The sequence below is a fragment of the Gorilla gorilla genome, chromosome 3, assembly GCF_029281585.2.
Source record: "Gorilla gorilla gorilla isolate KB3781 chromosome 3, NHGRI_mGorGor1-v2.1_pri, whole genome shotgun sequence".
In the NCBI taxonomy this organism is placed as follows: Eukaryota; Metazoa; Chordata; class Mammalia; order Primates; family Hominidae; genus Gorilla; species Gorilla gorilla.
The window spans coordinates 184817122-184844405 of NC_073227.2; the positions used below are offsets into that span (position 1 = coordinate 184817122).

Below are 27284 nucleotides of genomic sequence, written 5' to 3' on the forward strand. Positions count from 1 at the left end.
GAAAATATAAGGACGCCTGCCAGCAACACTGAAGCATGTTATCCAGTCTTTTAGATTCTGAGATGCAGTTTTGGTAGTATTGGTGGGGGCTCTTGTTCCAAGCATCGTCCTAGGAATGTTCTCAGAGTTAATACTTTCCTTGGTGGGTCAATAGGTATAGTTCTGCGAGTCTTTACAAAAAGCTCAGCCGAAAATTTCTTCTGTCTTTCCTATGGCTAAATTCTCTTCGTAACTGACTCCTGGTGTAGTTTCTGTTTTCTGCACTGAACCCTTAGTGACAAAGGGAGTGGGGGCTAGATGCCTCTGAATTGAATTTTCTCTCTTTGGGACCAAGGAAATTGCCCAGGTGGAACCCTCAAAGAATTGCCAGGTTAGAACCAAGTCTAAAGTCCAAGATTGGCCAGACACAGTGGCTGACGCCTATAATCCCAGCACTTTGGGGAATGGAGGTGGGAGGGTAACTCGAGGCCAGGACTTCAAAATCAGCCTGGGCAACATAGTGAGACCTTGTGTCTACAACAGTAAAAGTAAAAATAAATTATCTGTGCACGATGGTATGTGCCTGTAGTCCCAGCTCCTCGGGAGTCTGAGGTGGGGGGATTGCTTGAGTCCAGGAGTTGGTGGCTGCAGTGAACTTTCATTGTGACACTGTACTCCAGCCTGGAGTAAAGCTCCATCTGTTAAAATTAATTAATTAAATTTTAAAAAATAAAAATAAAGTCCAAAGTTGGGATAGTCACTAAATCCAAATCCAAACAGAAGTAAAGGAAAATCAAAAGCCAAACTGCCAAATCAAATGTTTGAGGAAAAAGGAAAGGCAATTCATGACAACATTGGAAGATAATAGAAATGGGTACAGAGAAATTTGTCAGCTGAAATTCAGCATTTCCAATGTCATTTTTGTAGTGTATGTGGTAATTCTTTGGCGTGGCAGAGCTTGAACCACTTAAGGGATTCATGACTAGTGGATAGAGAGCTTGAGTGAGAAGGTCCTCATACATGCACCACACTTAACAAGCTTGGAGTTTGTGTTATAGAGAGTGGCAGGGCCATTGATGGCTCTTGAGTGCTGGGTTCCATCTATGATTTGGAAATAAAACTTTCAAGCAAAGCTCAAAACAGATTAGAACTAGTAAGACTTCAAAGTAGATAAACAAATTAGGAAGCTATTACGATGAAAGCATGACTAAGTCCAGAAAAATTGAAAAGGTATATGAGGCAGATTTAACAAGACGATGAGTAAGAGATTGGAGGTACATGACAACAGGAGATGTCATTTCTAATTGGGGAAAACAGACAAATTGTGATGCCCTCTAGGGAGATATAGAATACGTGCAGATTCATGAGAATAAAGAACAAATTAGGACTCAGCAAGGTCAAAAGTCAGAAATGCAAGATTGCAATGCTGGTCTTTTCCCCGTGAGTTTTGCAACCCTTAATAAATCCCTTCATTTCAAGCTTCTATTGTTTGTATAACGGAGGTAATAATATCTATCCTCCACAATGCATGTAATGGGGATGAATATAAAATGAGCTACTGGGACAGTGACATGACAAATTAAGTTGCTTTTGATTGTTATTATAACTCATTTAGCAAAACTAGAAAGGTCTAGTAAAAACTGCAAAAACTTGACAAATTAGATTAGTTTCTTTCATCTAGCTCAGTTAAAATTTCGATCCAAAATATTATTATTATTATTATTATTATAATACTTTAAGTTTTAGGGTACATGTGCACAACGTGCAGGTTAGTTACATATGTGTACATGTGCCATGTTGGTGTGCTGCACCCATTAACTCGTCATTTAGCATTAGGTATATCTCCTAATGCTATCCCTCCCCCCTCCCCCCTCCCCCCACCCCACAACAGTCTCCAGTGTGTGATGTTCCCCTTCCTGTGTCCATGTGTTCTCATTGTTCAATTCCCACCTATGAGTGAGAACATGCGGTGTTTGGTTTTTTGTCCTTGCGATAGTTTGCTGAGAATGATGGTTTCCAGGTTCATCCATGTCCCTACAAAGGACATGAATTCATCATTTTTTAAGGCTGCATAGTATTCCATGGTGTATATGTGCCACATTTTCTTAATCCAGTCTATCATTATTGGATATTTGGGTTGGTTCCAAGTCTTTGCTATTGTGAATAGTGCCGCAATAAACATACGTGTGCATGTGTCTTTATAGCAGCATGATTTATAATCCTTTGGGTATATACCCAGTAATGAGATGGCTGGGTCAAATGGTATTTCTAGTTCTAGATCCCTGAGGAATCGCCACGCTGACTTCCACAATGGTTGAACTAGTTTACAGTCCCACCAACAGTGTAAAAGTGTTCCTATTTTTCCACCTCCTCTCCAGCACCTGTTGTTTCCTGACTTTTTAACGATCGCCAAAATACCATTCAGGACATAGGCATGGGCAAGGACTTCACGTCTAAAACACCAAAAGCAATGGCAACAAAAGCCAAAATCGACAAATGGGATCTAATTAAACTAAAGAGCTTCTGCACAGCAAAGGAAACCACCATCACAGTGAACAGGCAACCTACAGAATGGGAGAAAATTTTTGCAACCTACTCATCTGACAAAGGGCTAATATCCAGAATCTACAATGAACTCAAACAAATTTACAAGAAAAAAACAAACAACCCCATCAAAAAGTGGGTGAAGGATATGAACAGACACTTCTCAAAAGAAGACATTTATGCAGCCAAAAAACACATGAAAAAATGCTCATCATCACCGGCCATCAGAGAAATGCAAATCAAAACCAAAATATTATTTATTGTTTTTGCCCCACAGTAGGTGCTCTGGGATGCTTTTGTGTGAAAAAATGAATAACGTGGTGTGGGGCATGTCATTTTATTTAGAAAGACAACTGAAGAAAGTAGATGTAATTCAGAGATCACAATGGAAACGGGGACAATTACTGTGGAATAATGAGTTTCAGTTTATTGTGCACACCCTTGTGTAACATCAATCAAAGCTTTTCTGAGACAATTAGAAGAAAGGAGAACAGAGTGAACTACGATTTCATCATCAGTCCATGTCTACAAATGAGCAGCAGTGCCAATGGAGAATCCTGTCTTTATTTTTCAACCATTCTGACAAGCAAAAAGGCAATGGATAAAAGCCATTTTATGTGTTGTCTTGTTATATTTAAAAAACAAATGCAGTTGCAACATGGTTTTGTTGCAAGGAGAAAGAGACAATATGTTCTCTAACAAAAATAAAACAAGACAAAAAATTGTACTTGTAAATCAGCACCTGAGCTAATTTCACATTTGACACAGAAATAAAAGCATATGAAAAATCATCTTGTTTTGTGGTACTTTGAAGTTGTAACTTTAGGAGACTAGCAGCAGGAATTGGGTGCCTGATAAAAACCTGCCAAAAAAAAACACTACTAACTGAGAAATTGTGTAGAATGCTCTTTGTCCTTCCAAATAATTTGGTGATATTTATAATTACAAAAGGACATACATAATTTATTATATTTTCTCAATCTCTATAAAGCATTATAAGAAAATAAAGCTGTTTTTCACATATGGGATCTTTTTTTAAATTTATTATTATTATACTTTAAGTTTTAGGGTACATGTGCACAATGTGCAGGTTAGTTACATATGTATACATGTGCCATGCTGGTGCGCTGCACCCACTAACTCCTCATCTAGCATTAGGTATATCTCCCAATGCTATCCCTCCCCCCTCCCCTGACCCCACAACAGTCCCCAGAGTGTGACGTTCCCCTTAGGGACATGGATGAAATTGGAAATCATCATTCTCAGTAAACTATCACAAGAACAAAAAACCAAACACCGCATATTCTCACTCATAGGTGGGAATTGAACAATGAGAACACATATTGGATCTTAAGTCAATCCCTTTATAATTATACCAGGGCCTTTTAGGCATATACTCAGATCAGTGCAGCTTCCTGGTTGACCTATGTTATTATTATAGATGCACATAATTATTTATTTAATCTTCTTGTTTATTTTTTTTAGAGATGGGGTCTTGTTCTGTTGGCCAGGCTGGAGTGCATTGGTGTGATTGTAGCTCACTATAACCTTGAATTCCTGGGTTCAAGCTAGCCTCCTAACCTCAGCCGTACTAGGAGCTGGGACTAAAAGCCCATGCTACCACGCCTGGCTAATTTTTAAATTTATTGCAGAGATGGAGTCTTGCTGTGTTGTCCAGGCTCATCTCAAATTCCTGGCCTTAAGTGATCCTTCCACTCAGTCTCCCAAAGTGCTGAGATAAATGGTATAAACCACCATGCCAGGGCCATGTAACTATTTATATTAATTATATTTCTAGGGAATAAATTCCATCATAACTACCAGGATAGCATTCTTCTTATCATTTATAATAAATATATAGAAATGGATAAGACCACATTCGTGGTTCTTAAAATCCCAGTCAGAAATCTATTTAAATAGGCAGACAGATGAGTTTCAAATCAAGTTTAGCCTAAAGCTGTCTCCTTCCAAATTTTAAGTTTGGCCTGAAGGTTTTCTGTACAACGTGAACTATAACAAGTGGAGGTGTAGACAGACCGTAGCCTAAACTTGTGCCAATCTCCAGGTTTTGGCCAATAAAATGTAGCCAATAGTTCGAATTGTGTTCAAATAAGGCAAGCTCCAAACTATAACCAACCCAGCTGTTTCTGTACCTCACTTTCATTTTCTGTATGTCACTTTCCTTTTTCTATCCACAAATCTTCTTCCACCATGTGGCCGTGCTGCAATTTCAGAGTTTACTCTGGCTCCGGAGGCTGCCCAATTCGCGAATCGTTCATTCTTCAATTAAACTTTAAATTTAATTTGGCCAAATTTTTTCTTTTATCATGAGTAATGCACTCATATATAGATTTTGGCTATACATATATCAATTTTGAGAATTTCACATGCATTTTACAAAAGTACATATAACCAGTTTATGCAGAGAGTTAATGTACTATAATTAGAAATAGATTGTTTTTTCTTTCTTTATTATTACCTGGCTTGGTGATAAGAAAATAATTTGCTTGAAATGTCTTCATCTCAGCTTCTCCAGCTCTAGATAAAGAAAATAATATAACAAAGGGCCCCTTGGAAGAGAAAATGAACCGGACTTAGCTTGGCACAATTCCTCCCGGCCTAGGCTGGTGATGGGCAACCTAGGATGCTATTAGGCAAGATTGAATGAAGTATGTACTTCTTTTTATAATGCCAAAAATTGTCATGGAGCCCTCTAGAATAAACATCTTTCCATGTAAGTGGAAGGAGCTGGCTTTATAGTGACCCATCTTCAGATCCTTACCTACATGGTAGTTGCAATTTATTTATTTATTTATTTATTTATTTATTTATTTATTTATTTATTTAGAGATGGAGTCTCGCTCTATCTTCCAGGCTGGAGTGCAGTGGCGCAATCTCGGCTCACTGCAAACTGCGCCTCCCAGGTTCACGCCATTCTCCTGCCTCAGCCTCCTGAATAGCTGGGATTACAGGCGCCTGCCACCACGCCCAGCTAATTTTTTGTATTTTTAGTAGAGACGGGGTTTCACCATGTTAGCCAGGATGGTCTCGATCTCCTGACCTCGTGATCTGCCTGCCTCGGCCTCCCAAAGTGCTGGGATTACAGCCGTGAGCCACCGTGCCCGGCTAATTTATTTTTTGATACACATTTACTCTATATTTCAGGGCTTGTTAAAAGATGCCTCCTAGTCTCTCTGCTGTGAGGAATAAAGTTCTAACTTTAGAATAAAGTAGACAAAATAAGGAAACAGAGGGTCCTTCTGGCCAAAGCTGAGTAATAGAAGCTGTAGTCATCAGCAGAGGTAAGTGTGACCCCCAATAAACAGTGATACCAAGTGCGCCATTGGCAGCAAAGAGCACTGAGTCTGCTTGATGACAGGACTACAATAGAAGAATCATTCCTGATCTCATGTGAGTTAGCCCATTAGCCCCCTGGAAGCCTCACAGAGTAAATGGAGAAAAATTTGAGGAAGTCTAATTTTAAGTGACCAAGTTGAAGCAGAAGCCATTCTAATGTGAATTTTAATAATTGCTCGTATATAATACAGGACTGAATTAGAGAAATAGAAATGCATTTTTTTTGTGAAAATTAAAAACATCATACGTATAAATATAAGACAATTATCATATTTGTATAATCGTAAGAAAGTTAAGTGCCTAACATAAATAAAGACACACCACTAATTTTTGGTGGATTCAGAATCAAACATACCATTTTCATGAATCACAATTAAGGGAAGCAATATGAATCAGAAGGACAGAATTCTAGATCCAGTGCTAATAGACTTGGTGACGTTATTTCAATACTGTAACTCTTACTTGTCTATGGTCACACAAGTAGAAAGTGTCAAAGCTATGTTCAAACTGAAGTAATGGGAACAAAAAAGCAGCTGCAATACAAAGAAAAAAGTAAGATAGTAGACTTAAACACCAATATTAAAAGTCATTATATAAACTCAAATAAAAGGCAAATATTTTCAGTGCTAATTTAACATGTACAACTATTTATAAGCTGCATGTAAGAGATACAACTTAAATATAATGACAGAGAAAAATGTGTTACAACATGAAAATACATATCAAACAAAACTTGCAAAAAGTGACTTGATTCAGCTAAACTATATCAAGGTAGACTTTAAGGAAAGAAACAAAACCATTTAAGAAGAACATTTTATAATGATAAAACAGTCAATACACAAAAGAATATATAAATAAAATTTTATGCAACTAATACATAGCTTCAAAATATAAAGAAAACAAATTAACAAAATTAAAAACAAATTAACAAAATTAGAAAAACCTACAATCATAATGGAAAACACTAACATGTCTCTATAACTACTAAAACATGCAAACAAAAAAAATCAATAAGCGCACATGATATCAAAAACATGATTACCAAATTTTAGCTAATTGACTTCTATAAAACACTGTACCTAATAACTGCAAAATGCATATTCAAGTACACATGGAAAATTTACTAAAACTACCATTTTGTGCTACATAAAGCAATTGTAACAAATTTCTAAGGATTAAAATCAGTAATAAAATGACAACTAAAAACATTCTTCAAAGTTTGAAAGGTAAGAAATATCCTTCTAAGATGGGTCAAAAAATCTTAATGGAAGTACAAAACTATTTGGAACCAAGTAATAATTTTAAAACAGTATATTTCCTGGATCAAATAAGTAATATAGGGAAAGCTATGCTTTGATGAAAATTTATAGCCTTAAAATGCACATAGTCATCCCCAGTTATCTGTGAAAGACTGGTTCTAGGAACTCCTGAAAATACCAAAATCCATGGATGGATGGTCAGGTCCCTGATGTAAAATGGTTTAGTATTTGCATATAACCTATGCACATCCTCCCATGTACTTTAAATCATCTCTAGATTAATTATAGTTCCTAATACAATGTAAATGCTATGGAAATAGTTGTTATACCATATTTTTTACGGAGTAATGGCAAGAAAAAAGGAGTCTGTACATGTTCAGTATAGACACAGTTTTTTTCTATTTTGGCTCCAACGTTGGTTGAATCCATGAATGTGGAGTCCACATAAATGGAACCCATGGATATGGAAAGAAAACTGTTTTAGAAAATAAGCGGATATTCAATGATCTAAGTACATTTATCAAGAAATTTGAAAATAGGCAAGTTTAACCCAAAGCAAATGGCAGAAAGAAAATAATAAAAGAACAAAATAACTAAATTAAAAACAAATGTACAAGGGCCAAGATAATTGAACTGAACTGTCTTCCAAGTTAGTGGCAGATGTTGCTAGGATAACTGTATTCATGAAAAAGAATAAATTTGGATCTCTACTTCACACCATGCACAACAATTAATTCAAAGTGTATCATAGACCTAAATGTGAGAGCTGACACTACAAAACTCTTATAGGAAAACACAGGAGTAAATCTTTGTGATCTTTGGTTAGGTTATGGTTTCTTAGATACAACCCTAACAGCACCAGTGATAAAAGAGAAGACTGGTTAAGTTGGATTTCATCAAAGTGAAAAACTTTTATGCTTTAAAGGACACCATTAATAAAGTGAAATGACAACCCATAAACTAAAAGAAAATATTTGTAAATCTTATATCTAATAGGGGACTTGTATGTAGAATACAAAAATAACTCTGACAACATAATCATAAAAAGTTGAATAGACATTTCTTGAAAGAAGATATATGGATAGCTAATAAACACAGGAAAAGATCACCATCATTAGTTAGCAGATAAATCAAAATCAAAATCTTCATAAAATACCACTTCATACCAATTAGAATGGCTGTAAAAAAAAGACAGACAATAACAAGTGTTGGAAAAAAAGAATAGAAATGGAAATTCTCATACATTCCTAGTGGAAATTTAAAATAGTACATCCACTGTGGAAAACATTTTTCAGTACCTTAAATTGTTAAACACTGAGTTACCATAAGACCAATCAATTCCACTCCTAAGCATCTAACCAAGAATATAAAAATATAGTTCACATAAAAGCTTGCATTTTGAATGATCATAGCAGGATTATTCAGAATCTCCAAGAAGTGAAAACAACCCAAATCAACTGATGGACAAATAATAAAGTAGGTTGTATTCATACAATGAAATATTAACAATAAAATGAAGTTTTGACACATGCAACAACATGGATGAACCTCAAAAACATGCTAAATAAAAGATGTCAGTCACAAAAGACTACATATTGCATGATTCAATTTATATGAGATGTCTAGATTAGACACATCTGCAGAGACAAAGTGGATCATAGTTGCCTAGTTGGAGGAGGCAAATACTGGTTGGGAATGGAGGAAGGGCTGGTGAGTAACTGCTAATGCATACAAGTTTCTTTTGGGATGCTGAAAATGTTCCAGATTTAGATTATACTGATGATTGCAGAACTCTGTAAATATATTAAAACCACTGAAATGTGTGCTTTAAATGAATCAACTTAATGATATGTAAAATATATCTCACTTGAGCTATAAAGAAAAAAAAATGTACAATAGAGAAAACTGAAAAAGCCTAAAGTCTGTTCTTTGGAAAACATGGATCATACCTAGCAAGAAATATCACAAAAAAAGAGACTAAGCAAAATATCAATATTTGAACAGAAAAGATGACATCACTATAGATTTTATAGACATTAAGTGAACAATAGGACCCACTTTATGCTAATAAATTTGACAATCTAATTATCATTTGGATGAAACAGAGATGGCTCTAGAAAAACATGACCTCACAACTGATACAGAAGTGAAATAAATTATGCCTTTTACATTTCTGAAATTCGTTGAAATCTTTATTCACTGTAATGGTTTTATTCCTTTTTGTATTTTTATACAATCCTTTTTTTGGAGGTCCCCAGGAAGGGAATGGGGCGTGTTCAATCTACCACTCTGAAAGGAAAGCAGACATTTGTGTCGAAAGGAAGCAGAAAAAGGCAGATGATTTGAATGAAACACTTTTACTTACTTATTTTTATAAATTCAGCTTTTGATTTGGGGTTCCATGTGCAAATTTGTTTCATGGGTATATTGTGTGATGCTGAAGTTTGGGGTACAACTGATCCCAGCACTCAGGTAGTGAGCATAGTACCCAACAGTTTAACCTGATTTGAAGAAAACATCAGTTTGTCCCTTGAAAACGAGAAGGTAGAATAAAAGTATGATCTCACTTACATATGGAATCTAAAAAGCAGAGTAGAATGGTGGTTCCCAGGGGCTGGAAGGTGGGGGAAAAGGAGAGATGCTCATCAAAATATACAAAGATTCAGTAATCTAATGTAAGCATGGTGACTCTAGTTAATAATGTTGCAATGTATACTTGAAATTTGCTAAGAATTGACCTTAAGTGTTCTCACCCCTGACCCCCAACACAGAGATATATACTCATAACTATGTTAAGTAATGAATATGTTAATTAATTAATGATTTTGGTAATCATTTTACAATGTATATGTATATGTATATAAAGACATCACGATATACAACTTAAATGGGCATATACAATTTTTACTTGGCAAATATACATCAATAAATCTGGAAGAAAGCATTTTTATGAGCAATTTTTAAAAAAATCTCTGTACTGCATTTACCTTTGTATAGCAAACTCAACATATTATAGTAATTCAAAGATTAGCACACACTGTATTAAGATTAGGTAAAAGAATGTAATTCTTTCACTAAAAAAATTAATACATGGGGGCCAGGGAGGAGGCAGGGATGAAGAGATGGAGCAGAGGATTTTTGGGGCAGTGAAACTACTCTTTATGCTACTATCATGGTGGAAACATGCGATTATAAATTTGTCCAAACCCACAGAATGTACAAAACCAAGAGTGAACTCCAATATAAACAATAGACTTTGAGTGATTATGACATGCGAATGTAGGTTCATCAGCTATAACAAATGGACCACTTTGGGGATGTTAACAGTTGGGGAGACTATGCTTGTGTAGGGGCTGGGGTATATGAAAAATCTCTATACCTTTTGCTCAATATTGCTAAGAACATAAAATTGCTATATAAAATACAGTCTATTTTTTTTTTAAAAAAGAATTAATACGAGCCAGTAGCAGTGGAGCCTAAATATAAGAAATTACAGAAAATATAGTTAATGATATGTTTCCAGGCTTGCATAATACAGTTATGCATATAGTTGCACTAATTTTTGAATTTATTCTCACATAGTCAGAGGCAATAACAACATCAGCAATTTTATGCCCATTGGATAGTTCTAGTTTGTCTAATTTCCATAGGTGAAATTATTCAACCCATGAAAACAAGATAACCAATTCTTGTTTGCAGTCTCATTGCAATATGTGTAATAAAGTTTGGTTGGTATGACAATGTGTCTGTGGAAGCTGACAATTTGGTAACTGCAGTGTGAAAAGCTATTTCATTTTTTATCTTTAAAGAATTACTGGATTGTTAAATTTTATTCCTGTAGGCTGCATCAAACACACAGAAACCAGGTGTCTAAGTTCTCATATCAGCATTTGAGTTGCTGGTTTCTTAATGTGGAATCACAAAGCTGTACTTATGGATTATTTCACCTAATAATTACAGTTGACAATTACTATGGTGATATAAAAATAATTTAACGGGCCATCAACTAAGAGGTGGCTTTTGGCTTTTAACCTAAGGAATTGGCTTCAAATGTTGAATACTTTCCTGAATGACATTATGCTAAAAAGTTAAAACAAATTAAGCCTAAAAAAGAGAATCTATTAAACAACCTCACCTCTTCCTCCAGAAATGTAGTGGATAATTATTTGTACCCATGAGGATAATCACCCAGCCATATCATGTATATGTGATATCTATCTGTCTATCCAATCTTAATGTGTCACCTTGGGCGAGATGTTTAACCAAAATTCTAGATTCCCATCTGTGAAATGGGGAATACAGTATCTACATTAGAGGCCTATTTTGAGAATCATGTATCTCTAAGATATATATGTATATATAGATATTAGAGAATATTACATGTATTTGTAAAATAAGTGTTTAGTAATGGTTAGTTAAATATGAATTTAAATTAAGCTTATTTTTTAATGAAGTCAATATTTGTATCTTTACCTGAGCATATTTTTTTTGCAGTATAGAAGAGTGTCTTAGAGCATGGATCCTAAAATTTGATTTACTTACAGGGTAAACTTTGACAAATTACTTGCCGTTTTCCTCTACAAAATGAGGAGTTTGTACATTTCTTATAATGCTGTGGTGGGGATTAAATGAGTTGTTAACGTGTCAGGTGCTCATGGCACATAGTATGTATTCAATAAATGTTAGCAATATTTGCTTTTATCATGTTATTTTTCTACCCTGTGTTTTGTAAAGTGAGTGAATACAAATACACTTACATGTCTTTGTTTCATTCCCAAAGAATTTGTTTGACACATGCTCCTCTTCACTGTTTACTGGGAATACCCATTGTTTTCTCTTTTTTATTCCCTCTCTCTTAACTTTTATTTCAGGTTCAGGGGATGCATGTGCAGGTGTGTTACATGGGTAAATTGTGTGTCGTTGATGTGTGGTGTAAGAATGATCCCCTCACCCAGTTAGTGAATACAGGGTGCAACAGGTAGTTTTTCAACCTATGTCCCCCTGCCCTCCTCCCTCTTCAAGTAGTCCCCAGTGTTTATTGCTTCCCCTCTTTGTGTCCACGTGTATTCAGTGTTTAGCTGCTGCTTATATGTATGAATATGCAGTATTTGGTTTTCTGTTCCTGTATTAGTTCACTAAGGATAATGGCCTCCAGTTGCATCCACGTTGCTGCAAAGGACATGATTTTATTCTTTTCTTGGCTGCATAGTATTTCATGGTGGAAATGTGCCATATTTTCGTTATTCAATCCACCATTGATGGGTATCTAGGTTGATTCCCTGTCTTTGATATTGTGAATAGTGCTGCAATGAACATGCGAGTGCATGTGTTTTTTTGGTAGTACACTTTATTTTTCTTTGGATGTATACCTAGTAATGAGATTGCTGGGTTGAATGGCAGGTTTGTTTCAAGTCCTTTGAGGAATCTCCACACTGCTTACCACAGTGGCTGAACTAATGTAAGTTTCCACCAGCAGTGTATCTGTGCTGGCTTTTCTCTGCAACCTTGCCAACACCTGTTTTTTTTTAATTATTATTTTATTTTTTAAGTTCCAGGGTACATGTGCAGGATGTGCAGGTTTGTTACATAGGTAAGCATGTGCCATGGTGGTTTGCTGCATCTATCAACCCATCACCTAGGTATTAAGCCCAGCATGCATTAGCTCCTTTCCTTAATTCTCTCCCCCTGCCACTTGCCCCTGACAGGACCCAGTGTGTGTTGTTCTTCTCCTTGTGTCCATGTGTTCTCATTGTTCAGCCCCTACTTATAAGTGAGAATATCTATTTTTTTTTAACTTTTTAATAGTGGCCATTCTGGAGTGGTGTGAGATGGTATGTCATTGTGGTTTTGATTGGCATTTCTTTAATGATAAGTGACGATGAGTATTTTTCCATATGTTTGTTGGATGCCTGTATGTCTTCTTTTAAGAAGTGTTGGTTCATGCCCCTTGCTCATTTTTTTTCAATTTGTTTTCTTTTTTAAAAAACTTTTAACTTCAGGGGTACAAAGTACAGTTTTGTTACATGGCTACACTTGTATCATGAGGGTTTGTTGTACATATTATTTCATCACCCTAGTATTAAGCCTAGTATCCATCATTTTTCCTGATCCTCTCCCTACCCCAACCTTCCACTCTCTGAAAGGTCCCAGCATGTGTTCCCCGCTATACGTCCCTGTGTTCTCGTCATTCAGCTCCCACTTATAAGTGAGAGCATGAGGCATGTGGTTTTCTGTTCCTGTGTTAGTTTTTGCCCATGTTTTAATGGTGTTCCTTGTTTTCTGTTTGTTGAATTAAGTTTTTTATAGATTCTGGATATTAGACTTTTGTTGGATGCATAGCTTGTAAATGTTTTCTCCCATCCTATAGGTTGTCTGTTTATTCTGTTGATAGTTTCTTTTGCTGTGCAGCGTTCTTTAATTTAATTTGCTCCCACTGAACAATTTTTGTTTTTGTTGCAACTGCTTTTTGGGACTTAATTATAAATTATTTGCCAAGGCCAATGTGACTAGGTTAATGAGGATAAGGGTTGTGTCTTTAAAAAAAAACCAAACTGCATATTTGTTGCATAGTATAGTGTTTGGCACATAAATGATTCAATATAGAGTAGCCAGGTAAATTAATGAAGATATTTTCCAACTGGGTGATTACTGTGATTGAAATATTTCTGAATAAGAATATAGCCAATCATTCATTTTCTCTGTGATTCATTTATTCCTATTTTGTTCCATGATAACAGACAGCTATGGAGCCCAAAATTGCAACTTAGCAATGTACAATGCTGAATACTAAACACTTCATTAATTAGACAGTGCAATCTGTAATGGGCCTGGTGGTTGATAATGGACTTAAGAAGCTTGCATGTTGCAGATGGAGAATCAGCAGAGTAATTGTGCCAGGTTAAGAACCGTCATGCTATATCATGTAACTGTCTATCAAATATTTACATGAAGAAAATATTCTGTATGAAGCAGCATAAAGGACTGGGAAGATATAGGACTCTGGGTTCCTATTCCACCACTTTTCTAATCTTTCTGGACCTTAATTTCTCTCTCTGTATAAGGAGAAGAGCTATTACCTACTTTCAGAGTTACTGAGAACTTTTAGAGTAAACATCCAAAATCTTTGGCTTGGAAAAAGCATTACAATATTATGATTGTATTATTAATTATTGTGCCTTGATATATACATTTCTTTGAGAACTATAATTTATTTATTTCACTTGTCTTTTACATGGAAACAGCTCTGGATTATGTAGTCCTATTCTAACAGGTCCCATTTATTTCCAGTTACAATTTTTATTCTGAGGCAAAACCAAGCTGACTCAACAAAGACAAGGCTAATCTGTCCTGCCTGCTCCATTTTTATAAAACATAAAAACATTCTCACAAAACCAAAGACAAAGAAGAAACCTTCGGTATCTTTGTTATCTGTGAATGGGGAGAAACAATGCACCTCAGTTACACACACACACACACACACACACATATACACACGTAAGGCCTCTCCTGTTTGAGTACCCACCCACTGATCCTCTGATAATGAAATTAAGATCTTAAAAAACTAAAGTGTTCTAAACACTATACACACATAGCAGAATTAAACAACCACTAAGAATTAAACATCTTTCGGAGGAACTCACAACTTCATTTATATCTAAATTAAGCACACAGACATGACACATTTTGATAAAGAGCAGCTGTGAACATGATCTCATGACTTTACTCCATAGAGGAAACGATTTATTCATGTAAGGAGCATATTTAGATCAATTATTACTATTGTGAATAATCATGTTTTGACATTGTTCAGTAACTATACAATTAAAGTTAATACGATACTTTAAGCTGCACAGCTAATGTAATTTTTTCCTCACGGTGTGAAGTTTAAAGCATCAGTCTCCCCTTTGCATTCTTCAATTCAATCTGTTTCCATAACAACCATTGGGACATATTTTTAATGATTTTACTTTCTTATAAAAATCAAAGTTCTTTAAAGGCATCACGTCTTTTGCTTAATTTCTCTCATTTGTTTGTGATGGTTATTCTAATAAAAATTTAGATTTCATTCACCATTGCCTTTGGCAGTACTTAGTAAAGGCTTTGTAATAGCAATTGGAAACAATAACTGATACATGATTGAATAAGAAAGAATTAAAAGGAGGGAGAAAAATGAGGAACCGCAACTGAAAACTCTTATCTGCTCTGACTTGATTTATTTTCAGAATGCATTAAGGCCACTGTATAATAATCTGGCCCACTTGCTCAGAGACTAAAAGAAATAAGGGTGAGTCTGCTAGAAATACGGCAATAGGTTCACTGAGAAATTTAATATACTCAACCTCCTCTTTCTGTTTACGATTTATTTGGGTTCCAACAGAGGCTATGTTTGCGGGGCAATTCTGGTCTATTTGCTGTAGGTGGATGTATGATTTCCTTTAACCTCGTAATAGACTAAAAGTAGAAGATGGGAATAACTCGGAAGAGAGTGAGGAGGATGTCACTGGTAAATATTAACCGGTAAATTTGGTTTCTTTGTAAGGACAAATTTACATTTCATTGTCATATGCATTGGGGAAACTATCTGCAATATTCTAGATTCTTACTGAAGGCAGAATATTAGTATAACAGAATGTAATTTTGTAATCATTTTAGTTTCTGAAACTTTTACAATGTATTTTGATCACAGAAACCATCTCAGACTTGTTTGATCTTTATGATTAGTTCTTCCATATTTTAAGGCATATGGCATTTCTAATAAGCAGAAAACGTTTAATATACAAGATATTGTGCTTAATAGAGCTTTATAAGAAAAACACAATCTTACTTTTGCTCAGTTCATGTGCTCTGCTCAAGGAATATAATAAAAACTTAATACAATTTGTGGGATGCATAAACAGCTTGAGCAGAGCACAATGGGCTGAGTGAAAGCCAGATTGTTTTCTGTATGATATCCAGAGAATGGCAGTGTTTATGAAATAACAAAGAATGGGATTCTAGAAGAAAAAAAGTCTCAAGTCCAGGGGCTGCTTTCATCCGTACTATTGAAATACCCAAGTGGGCTGGTTTAGCTTCAAACAAACGATAATTGAATGGCCTATGAGTAACAAGAACTAGAACAACAAATAAGGTGATAATGATAAGATTCCTCGATTAAAACATAAAATTCATTTACATACTTCTAAAAGTCAAAATAAAAGTATATACTTTTCGTTCTTGATCTTTCGTTTCATAAGTTTGAAACTTTAACTTTTAATACATCTACTCTACTTTGAAAACAAAAGATTATGACAAAATTAAACGTTTATTTTTAGCTGCTTGTTTTATTAATACTTAGGCTGTGTAAGAAGGTATTTGGTTCAGTAGCTGAAAATTTGACTTGCAAAACATGTATTATCAGTAAATTTGTTTTATTTCTAGAGATTGTTTATGTTAAATTAGAAAAATCTTGGCATTTAAAATCTGACAGAACCCAAGCTCACCAATGCTCCCTTCTTACCTGCTACTACCTTTTTTTTTCATTTGATCTTTTCGAATTACAGTTTGCCTTTTTTTTTTTTTTTTTTTTTTTTTTTTTTTTTGAGATGGAGTCTCACTCTGTCACCCAGGCTGGAGTGCAGTGGTGAGATCTTGGCTTACTGCAACCTCCGCCTCCTGGGTTCAAGCGATTCACCTGCCTCAGTCTCCCAAGTAGCTGGGATTACAGGCGACTGCCACCAGGCCTGGCTAACTTTTTGTATTTTATTAGAGACGGGATTTCACCATGTTGGCCAGGCTAGTCTCGAACTCCAGGCATCAAGCGATCCTCCTGCCTCAGCCTCCCAAAATGCTGGGATTACAGGCATGAGCCACTGCACCCGGCTGAGTTATAGTCTTTCCACTAGTGTTGTGCAAACAACAGTATCAACTTCTTATAATGTGTGTTGTGTATAAATAACCTAAAAATTAGAAGACCTAAATTCTTATGATTTGGAGTGTAATGCCTAAACTCTTAACAGTCCTATTTTATTATCTGTTTGAATAATGAAATCTGCATTGTGTGCATCTGAGTAAAATGGGTTGTAGCTGTAATGAAATGATGGACATAAAGACTGCTTTGAAAAGTTGTATATGTCTGATTACAAATCATTTTTCATTTTAATTTCATGTATGAGTATTACATACTTCTCCTTGAGAGTTTCTTATCTAGTTTCTCCTCTTTAATTTTTTTCTAGAGCAACAAGCATCTCATCCTGGAATATAATACACAGGCAAGAAAGTGTGCTCTGAGCTGATGAATATATGTTTAAAAGTAGCAAGTCACCTCTATCAAACACATAGAGTGACACTTTGTTCTTTTTTTCTTTGTAACTCCAGTCTATTTGGAGCCTCAAAAAATCATAATTGATTATAGGAGTGTAATTTTCTCCAGAGTCATTGCTGATCATCTAAAATGACATTTTTTTAATCTTCTTGTTTTGACTTCCATGGATTTTTCAACTCTAATCCTCATAAAATTTTCACCTTCTTACTTCTGATTCTTATGATCTCCTTTGCTCTCATTTTAAATTTAATATTGAAACTCTTACTTGATTCAGTAAATTCCTTAAGGGTATAGTTGGCATAAGATGTTTTTGTTTTCAACGAGTAAAATTGTGTTACACTAAATTTAAAAGAGAGGTTTCTCCCCTGGCTGTTATACAAGAGGAGGCCACTTCCCGCCCTTAGGTTACAATTGTGAGGATATGTGCTTAATAAGCATAATCTTCCAAACCCCTCAAGGTTATTATTCATTATGAAAGATTTTCAGCTCAATAAATATATTCCGAATTTAAAACACAGGTAGTATGAATTGCTCTACAGATTAAAAAAGGAAAAAATAACTACTCTTTTCAATCAGGTCAGTTATGGAGAATTCTATACAGAAAACGGCTGTGAGACTGGCTATAAGTCAGTCAATGCAGAGCAGAAAATAATTCAGTAGATATGTATAATCTTGGATTATAAAGGAAAGATCCTATTTGTCTTTATGCCACAGTGCAATGAATTATTATCTCATTTATAATCTTTGTGTTTAGTCAAATATGTACAATCCAAATAATGACTGTGTTCTTCCCCTTAACCTGAGAAAGACGTGATAGAGTGGCCCTCTAGATTGAGACTGATTGGACTGTTGGAATCTCAGTTTCACAAGTTATTACCTAAGTCACCTTGGACAGGTTTTTAAGTTTCTCTATACCTCAGATTCTTCATTTATAAAATGGGGGTAATTATCACACTTGCCAAACTGGATTGTAGTAAGTGTTAAAAATGAGAATATTTGTAAAACACTTAGAAAAGTTCTTGGAACATAATAATCAGCCACCATCATTATTATCATCATCTTTAGATGGGTATAATTTGTACCGGAAAGCCTCAACTGATATGGGTGACAGCAAAATAGTAATAATAAAAGCATGGGTATATACAATGGAAATGTAGGATAAGCAGGCTACTTACCAAAGAAGAAATGCATTTGTGATAGAAGCTGGCTAAACGCTTTCAATTTCCCTATTCAGGTTACATAAGAAGATTGTATGTTTCATCGTTCCTACAGATCCATTAGTCTATGTCACTGGTTTCCAGCCAAAGGTATCAGGGTAGAAGTGATGCATATCACTTCCAAACCTAAACCATATATCTCCATGATTACCCACTCCCATTCTTTCTCTTCTCTGATAAATTCAAAAGCCATATTTATAATATAATAGCAGCAGGAGAACTCTGCATTTTTTTTTGTTTTTGGTTGGAGTGTCAAATTATCTGTATCAGAGTGACTGGTGAGCAAAAACAAACCTTTATCATGTTAAGTCTGAAATGTCTGAGTTTATTTATTAAGGCTTCTATCCTTAACTTTCTATACTGATTACTAAGTTATTACCTCTCGGCCCTAAACCCATTTTTCTATATTCTACCTCAAGATCCTAAAGCTGGGAGCCTTCAAACCAGATTTCTTCTTTGCCACTAACTTTTTGGTTGGGTTCTGCCAATGGTAGTCCTGAAGGCAACTAGAGGTCAGGAGGAGAAAGGACTCATTCTTGTTTATCCTGTTTCTGTCAGTGTCATTCCAGGAATGCTTCTTTAGATCAGCAATGGACGTTGGGTCCAGTTTCTAAGTTTATTTCACACTTGCTGAACTATCTTTATTGCACCACCACCACCCCAGATGTATAAAAATAGAGAAGTGCACCCCCTTCAGGGGTCTGGGCCCTAGATCCACAGGATCCCGCCTCTGAACCCCTGAGGTATCTGTATCTGGGGAGAGGTACTCCTCCTCAGAGGCCCGAGGCACAGTTTTGAGGGGCTTGTCCTCTAGCCTTTCAGATTCTAACAATTCCAGCCTCCTCCCTCTGTTACTCTTCTGTATGAGTGGTTGTTACTTCTTCAGACGTTAAACTTGTGAACCTTTTTGACATTTTAGCTTTCCAATACCAGATTAAATACTTTTGCATATTATATTCTGTTTGTTAAAACTGCTGGTTTTCTTTCTGTTTTCTTGACTGTACTCCAATTTTTATACTATTGAAATACAGAAATTTGAAGCCAAAGCCTATGCTACCATAGCAAAAATCTAAAATATACAGCATTTCTTTAATAGCTGGGCAATGGGCAGAAAGGAAACTGATTTCAAAGGTAGAAAGCCTTCTAGTTGAATAATGTTTTGTCAAAACTCTTGGCAAAACTGCTGTTTGAATTAACTAGAGAGGCAGTGAGTCTGCTGGGCTGGCAATACTCAAAAGAGATTGGAAAACAAAACTTTAATAGTGTGTGTTGACTATTACTGGCTACGTTTGGCAGGGTATTACAAGAGAAACATTGAGTGGCTAGTGTGAAGGCAGATACGTAGAGAAACAGAATACAGAAGTTTCCAGGACTTACTGAGCAAAATGGCTGGCTTCTTCTAAAGCCCAGATGGTGGAACATGATATTGATGAAGGCACTGAACAACAAAGGTCCAGTGAAAAGTTCCATTTGTGTAACAGACTCAAGGCAAATCCTGCTAAGATCTCAGGGAATTGTACTAAAACCCCATGATTCCGGAATATAACACTTAAATGTTTAAAGCTTAAAATAACTCTAGGTCCCATTATCTTCCCCAAACAGGAAAAAAAAATTAAGGTAATATAGTTCTCAATAGGCACTTCAAACATGGTTAAGTAGAATAACGGAAAAAGAGAAACATCTGAGAAGTCATTTCCAGAGGCTAGAGGTAACTATGGACAAGGAAGATATCCCAGGGAGGTGGTCAGAGCTTATTCAAAGATCCTCTCTGACCTCTAGATTGGGAGACTTTACAATGTCTTTCCAGCAGGATTGTGCCTGTGATTGACATGTGTACCTGATTCTTTCTCTATCCAAGAATCACGGTTTATTGTGGATTCCCTTTTCCTATGCTTCTCTTTTATATTGGGTGTGTGGGAAGTGGATTGCAAAATGCAGGTAATTTGTTCATGGGTGATTCATTTTCATCATTTGATGAGGACAATGGCTAACCAGAGATCACGGATTTGTGCTGAAATTAGTGACTGAAAGAATCTGAGTTGTCACTCGTGAAGAGTAATAATCTCTTTTCTGGAGATAATGGAACATGACATGAATATCTGGTGGCCGGTAAAATGGACTGTGGCAGAGATGGGCTAGATGGCCACTAATTCCATCTCCTTTTCCTGGCCACATAGAAAGGCCTCCCTTGCAACTCAGTTGGGCCTGAAATGGAAGGATGTCCTTGCATTCAAGGCTGCTCCATAATGGCCCATGCTCGATGTTCCACACAATCTCTTCCATTTCCCCCGTGACCATGTGCTTACAAAGGCAGCATCAAAAGATGGAAGGAGTCTGGATTTTTAAATCATGATTTGGCAGTGAACCTCCAAGGAGAGCTGGCCAACACACATCAGCCCATAACACAAGGAAGAAATCTCTTATTTTATATGTTAAGAAACTGAGATTTGGGGGTTATATGTTAAAGTGTATAGAGGTTATCCCTGTAATACAGCATTAGATTTAATTACTGGATTTAATTCCATTGGTAACTTGATATCTTTTTCTTTATATTAAAATTATTTGAATGTGAAGAAAATGTCATCAAGAAATTGAGATTATGAGGTGTAGCAGAAAAAGCATTGTTTTGAGAAGTCCCATTCCTAGTAACCCTTTTATTATTTACTAGATAAGTGGCACTAGGAATGTCAATTAATTTTCCTGGGCCATGGTGCAAGCTGTAAAATGAAGATGTCATTAGGTTTATTATTAGGTTACCCAATTACAGGCAGAAAGCCAGTCCAAAAATTTGCTCACAGTTTTTATGGTTTTTGATCTATGATTCCATGAAATAGGAGTTAAGCACTAAAGCACAGAAGCAGTAATTTTTTCTTACTTAAAAATGCTTGGTTATAGTACGATACCTGACAAAGTACAGCTGTATGCATAAATATTATGTAATACAATGTTTTAGTAGCGTTAACCCATGCCCCACAGTTTTGTGCTATCCAAGTGTAACACATAAGTCATTTTAGAGTGAGACGAGACAATGCAGATGACAATTTCAAAAGGAAACCATTCCCTAAAACTTTGAATATCCAGTAGTTTTGCACACATCTCTCCATATCTTCAGCCCTCCCCTTACAATCTAAGGATGGGATTTAAGCAAGATCCTCACTTCTCTTTCTATGTTTTATCAAGTGAAAGCCTATTCTTTCAGATGATTTCTCTTAATATCAACTCACTAAGGTTAATTCAAGGTCGCTATTTCTATGTAACTGCTAAGGTCTGAATATTTGTATCCTCCCAAAATTCATGTCAAAATCCTAACCCCCAAGGTGATGGTATTAGGAGGTGGAGCCTTTGGGAGGTGATTAGGTCATGAGAGTGGGGCCCTCATACATGGTATTAGTGCCATTATAGAAGAAGCCTGAGGGAGCTTGTTTGCCCCTTCCACCATGTAGGAACACAGTGAGAAGGCACCATCTATGAATCAGAAAAGCAGGCCCTCACCAGACACCAAAACAGCCAGCACCTTAATCTTGGACTCCAGACTTTAGAACTGTGAGAAATAAATTTTTGTTTTTCATAAGTTACCAGTTTATGGCATTTTGTAATAGCAGCCCAGACATACTAAGATAGTCAAATAACAGAAATTGTAAAATAAAACAAAATAAACAGTAAAAAAAAGACCTAAATGATTCTTTGTTCATATTTACTTATATGTTCAACTGCTAATAAATCAGGCTAATCAAAACACTTTCATTCTTGTAAAAAGGTAAAACAATAATTTAAATATATCTAATATTAGTTTAAAACCTGGAAACCGAATGGAATTTTCCTCCTTTAAATTAAAATGAAGAATGTTACAGCCAAATCGAAACAAAGAACATTTAAAACTCCTTATGCTAATGAGTGCTTTGTCCTAATCCTTGGAAAATGATAGCTAGTTAAAGCTCAGCATTTAAACTTATCGCAGAAAACAAAACATGAAGGAGCACATTCTTGAACTGGTCTTCAAATTATTTTTGCAGTTGTGTAATTCACAATTTGTTGTGAAAATTATAATTTTTGATTCTATTACTGAGACATTTTTAGAAAAAATATAGAAAAATACAGAAAGTAGGATTCTGATTTTCTTTAAATCATCTTCAGATGACTCTGTACTTACTTTTCTTCCAAAGATTTCATTACGCAGTATAGAATCCAAGAACATAAACTTTAATTTAAATATTTTTAAGGTCACTAACATAATAAATGGATGATGTCCAAACTAACAAAAAGAGAAACAGTTGTTTAATTGGAATTAAACTCTAATATTATATGTCACTAAGGTATTTTTATTAGTTTGCTAACTAACCAAATCTATATGAACATATTATATAATACAAATGCAAATACTGTTGTAAACAACGATAACATTTACTTATAAGGTCATCCTCTCCACATTTCTTTAGCATTCTATTTACATATAAGCCAACTTGAGGTAAAGTAACTTTCCACTCACCAATGTGGAGGTTTGTGAGGCGTCAGCCAAATCCCCTGAGATCTCGGGTGTTCGCGTGTTGTTTGGAATTCTGTGAGGGTTACGGGCTATCGCTTCACACCAGCCCAGCATTTTCTCCTTCCTCTTATCCCTTTTCAATTTCTGAAATTCTGAAAATAATTTACATTCCCTGAAACAGGTCACTTATTTTAGCTGTGTTTTGGAAAATACATATAATCAAAATTAAATCAACAATATAACAAAACACTAATTGAGACTTTTTTAAAAAACCAGGGGTTACAAGGAGGAAAAGAAGAATATGCTGATTATTACTAATATCCTAGAGTCACAGGACAATAGAAAGAGTATACATCTTTTCAAAGGGCCTAACATCTAAATATCTCTCTTTGTGACACTAGTAGACAATGAGAATTCCTTGTGCCAGGTTCTAAGTGTTATTTTCAGAGATCAGCTTATAACAGTAAGTCCTTACTTCAAGAAATAAGAACAGACCTGGTTCCTGATAATATCTACATATTTCAATGACATCCAAAATTTGGCATAGCTTTTCAGCTAAATGTCCTACAGAAGCCGAATAAATCGAATACAGGCCAGTGACAAATATTACTCATTCTGGCAGTGCCATGATTTTCTCTCTCATAAAGTTCTGCCATCTGAAAAAAAATTTACTGCAAGTATAATAAATTAAGTATATGACATCTATCACCAGTACAATCTATTCAAAAGTAATAATTTAAAAAAATCCTTACTATGTCATGAGTAGAAATATTCCACAACTCTTTCTAGATTTCTAGAACTTCTTATTTGGGGGAATGTTTTGTCTCCGAAAAAGTCATATCAACAATGACTTTTAACATAAAGGAGAAACATTGTTTCCCTTGTAAAGTTTTACAGCCTACTTTTCCACTCCACCACCCTCAGTAATTAGAAATAGTTTATTGCAGGTCTTTAGTTAAACGCATTACACTGTCAATTAAATATCAAAAATAATGTGGAGTAATTATTTTTCACAGCATCCAAAGCAATTAGCAATCTGGTCGTTTATAACATTTCAGAGATTCAAAACTGCACATTTCACAGCACTAAGAAAAGTAACATAAGAACGGTTGCACTAACAGATTTCTGAGTTATTAATCTAAATGACAAAATACTCAAGTTAAATGCATCTGAACAATGTAAATACGAAAGTGATAAAAAAGATCTTTTATTAAAAATGTCTAAGATACTCAACAGAATGGATTTCTTAATAAGACCAGCAATCTAATATGAGTGACTCATTCAATTGAGGTACAGAGAAATGATAAAGGGAACTTGAAAACAATTGTTTGAATGGGCAACAAATTATTAGTGCTTGGCCTTTCAAACACATTGCTTGAGATTTATGTAAAATTGTGATCTATTCAATACAAAATCTGCATATTTAATTTGCACTCTACAGAAAGTAAATATTTCCTCATTCCAGTAACACTATCTTGGTTACTCATCAGCTTTTAATTGCATTTCTTGAAGTGTGCTAAGAGTAAATGAAAATGAGGATCTTTATTCAAAGGCAAGGAGTGAAATGATACATAATGACCAAAACAGTTTAATCAAGTATAAACAAATGTTCTACTTCTAAATTATTTATCATTTTGTCAATTTTAACTCTATAATTAAATATCACTTTAGTACTTATAATAAAATGCTAAATTCATTCATGAATGAAGAACATAATCGTGTGGCCCACAAAATTATGACACCATCAGTATCCATTCTGAGATGTGTTTGTAAAGGTAGCCAACTTCTTATCTTCCATTCAGATTCTTTTTGATGCTGTGGTGGTAGTAGCTATGTCATTTCTTATATTCAGTCAACATTAATCCACAAATATATTTTAGGTACTGAAGCAGGAATAGTAATCATAAGAAGAGGATAACTTTCATTTTTGATGTGATTTGGGTTCAGTGCATCGATCTATTCTAGCGAATTTTAAAGTCCATGAACCACTGGGATCTTTCTGATCTCTAATTTTTAGATTTGTACGCTTACTTGCACAACTCTAAGGTGACTGCCTGCTCCCCCTAATCATATCTTCCTTGAAGCTGGCCTGTGCAAATCATCTTTTCGAACTGTTTTGCTGGACAGCTGTCAACAAATCATCATGACAAAAGCTATAAACTTTTGGCTACACCTGCTGAAGTATTATAACAAAATGCCAACTGCATTCTAGTTTTCTATTGCATACAACTGTCATTATTTTATTTTAGGATTATTAGCTAGGCTAAATAATTCAGAAAGTTAAAACACATACTTTTAATATAAATAATATGTTGATAATAATCATTGAATACTATCCATGGACATTGTACAGACTATTTTAAGAAAGCAGACAAGAAACGAGATACATTGCTAGGGACTGCAAAGTTTATAATTTAGTTTGAACTTATTGGAATGTTTATAAAGACAGTTAAGCGTGTGAAATGAGAGAGAGCAATCTAACTACACAGCTTCACTTCAGCTTTTTATTATATTAATGTAGAATCTACGAAAACAATAAAAATGCCTGTGATAGTTGCATTTCTACATCTGGACATTCATTTCATATCCAAGAGATAAATTTTGTTTAATGACTTCCTCTAAATAATATGCATCTTCTGAGTTGTCAGGTACGTTAGAATCACAGCATCATCTCCTGGAGAAGTCAATTTTTAAATAGCCTCCAAAGGGGCTGGGCACCATGGCTCATGCCTGTAATCCCAGCACTTTGGGAGGCCGAGGTGGGAGGATCACTTGAGCTCAGGGGTTCAAGATCAGCCTGGCCAACATGGTGAAATCCTGTCTCTACTAAAAATACAAAAAATTAGCCAGGCGTGGTGGCATGTGCCTGTAGTCTCAGCCAGTACTTAGGAGGCTGGGGCAGGAGAATTGCTTGAACCTGGGAGGTGGAGGTTGTAGTGAGCTGATGGTGCCACTGCACTCCAGCCTGGGCAATAGAACAGGACTTTGTCTCGAAAAATAAATAAATAAATAAATAAAGTCTCAAAAGAAGCAGCATGAGTATAGGTGCAAATCGGCAGGCAGAGAGAGGAAAAAAAAAAAAAAAAAAAAAACAAGGAAAGACCATTGCCTTACCCCTTAAATCCGTGTTGGTAAGGGAGTGTTATAATTGCCCAATAACAATATGTTCTTTTCTGTTATCACAAAACACTTAAAGTTTGGATCACATTTCAAAAATATTTTCTTTTTTGCATTATCGATGCTACAATATAGATTCTAAAAATAGTTGAGATGAGTTGAGAGAACTGAAGAATTGAAATGTTGATTGCTGAGCCTCTGTAGACCAGCCTTCTTCCTACACAGGTCTGGAGTACTCATCATATTTTTAGGTGTAAGAATGTGCTGTCAACCAGAAGGGTAGGCAAATTATAAGCATTTATAATTAACCCCAAAGCACTTTAAAATGTAAATATCATTAGTAATATATCAAAATAGGAAAGTGGTCATTAAGCACTCATGTTAATTGCTATCTAGTCATTGAACCAAGCTAATATGAGATGCAGCAATGAGCAACTTATATAATGATCACAGGAAATTGAGATTTAACTAAGCTTAATTTTTAATATGCTACTTCAAGCAGATATTTAATTTAGTAAATAGCAGCATAGTGCATTCTCTGCGAACTACATTGACAACAAATTAATATTAGGAAAAAATGCAAAGCAATTGGGTGTATTTTGTGGAGAATAATTTACTTTTAATTCAGGAAACATCTACTGAACATTTTCTTTGTTCCAGACACTGTGCTTGCAACCTTTGGTACAGAGAGAGAAAAGACCCAGAGCTTACATTAGGAGGGGAAACAGAGAAGTAACCCAGTTTTTGTAAGACAGTGAGATAAGAGCTATGATAGCAGTATACTGAGCACTATGAAAACGTTGAGAAAAGACATTTAACTTAGCATCAGATGCAGGGGATGGCTGATTTTGGAAGACTTTCCAAAGAAAGTAACAATTACAAGTAATTTACATGAAAGTTAAAATTGTTAGTATTCTAAAGGCTTCTGTCACTACAAGCTGTGTTGCACGACTCCGGGGTGGGGGCATCATCCACATTGCAATCCATGTAAATGGCACTGTACTCCAAGGAATGCTTTTCATATTAAA

General features: G+C 35.3%; 1 protein-coding gene across 3 annotated transcripts in view; it reads right to left on the reverse strand.

The window, feature by feature from the left end:
- The window catches only part of MARCHF1 (membrane associated ring-CH-type finger 1), an 834037-nt gene that overhangs the window by 291808 nt on the left and 514945 nt on the right, over positions 1-27284 (reverse strand). The window contains exon 3 of one of the 3 annotated variants that reach the window (XM_019025745.4): positions 23143-23291. The exons of the other annotated variants lie outside the window; for them this stretch is intronic. Coding sequence (XP_018881290.3) covers positions 23143-23253 — 111 coding nt within the window. The 5' untranslated portion in view covers positions 23254-23291. The remainder of the gene's footprint in view (positions 1-23142; positions 23292-27284) is intronic. 3 annotated transcript variants of the gene reach the window in all.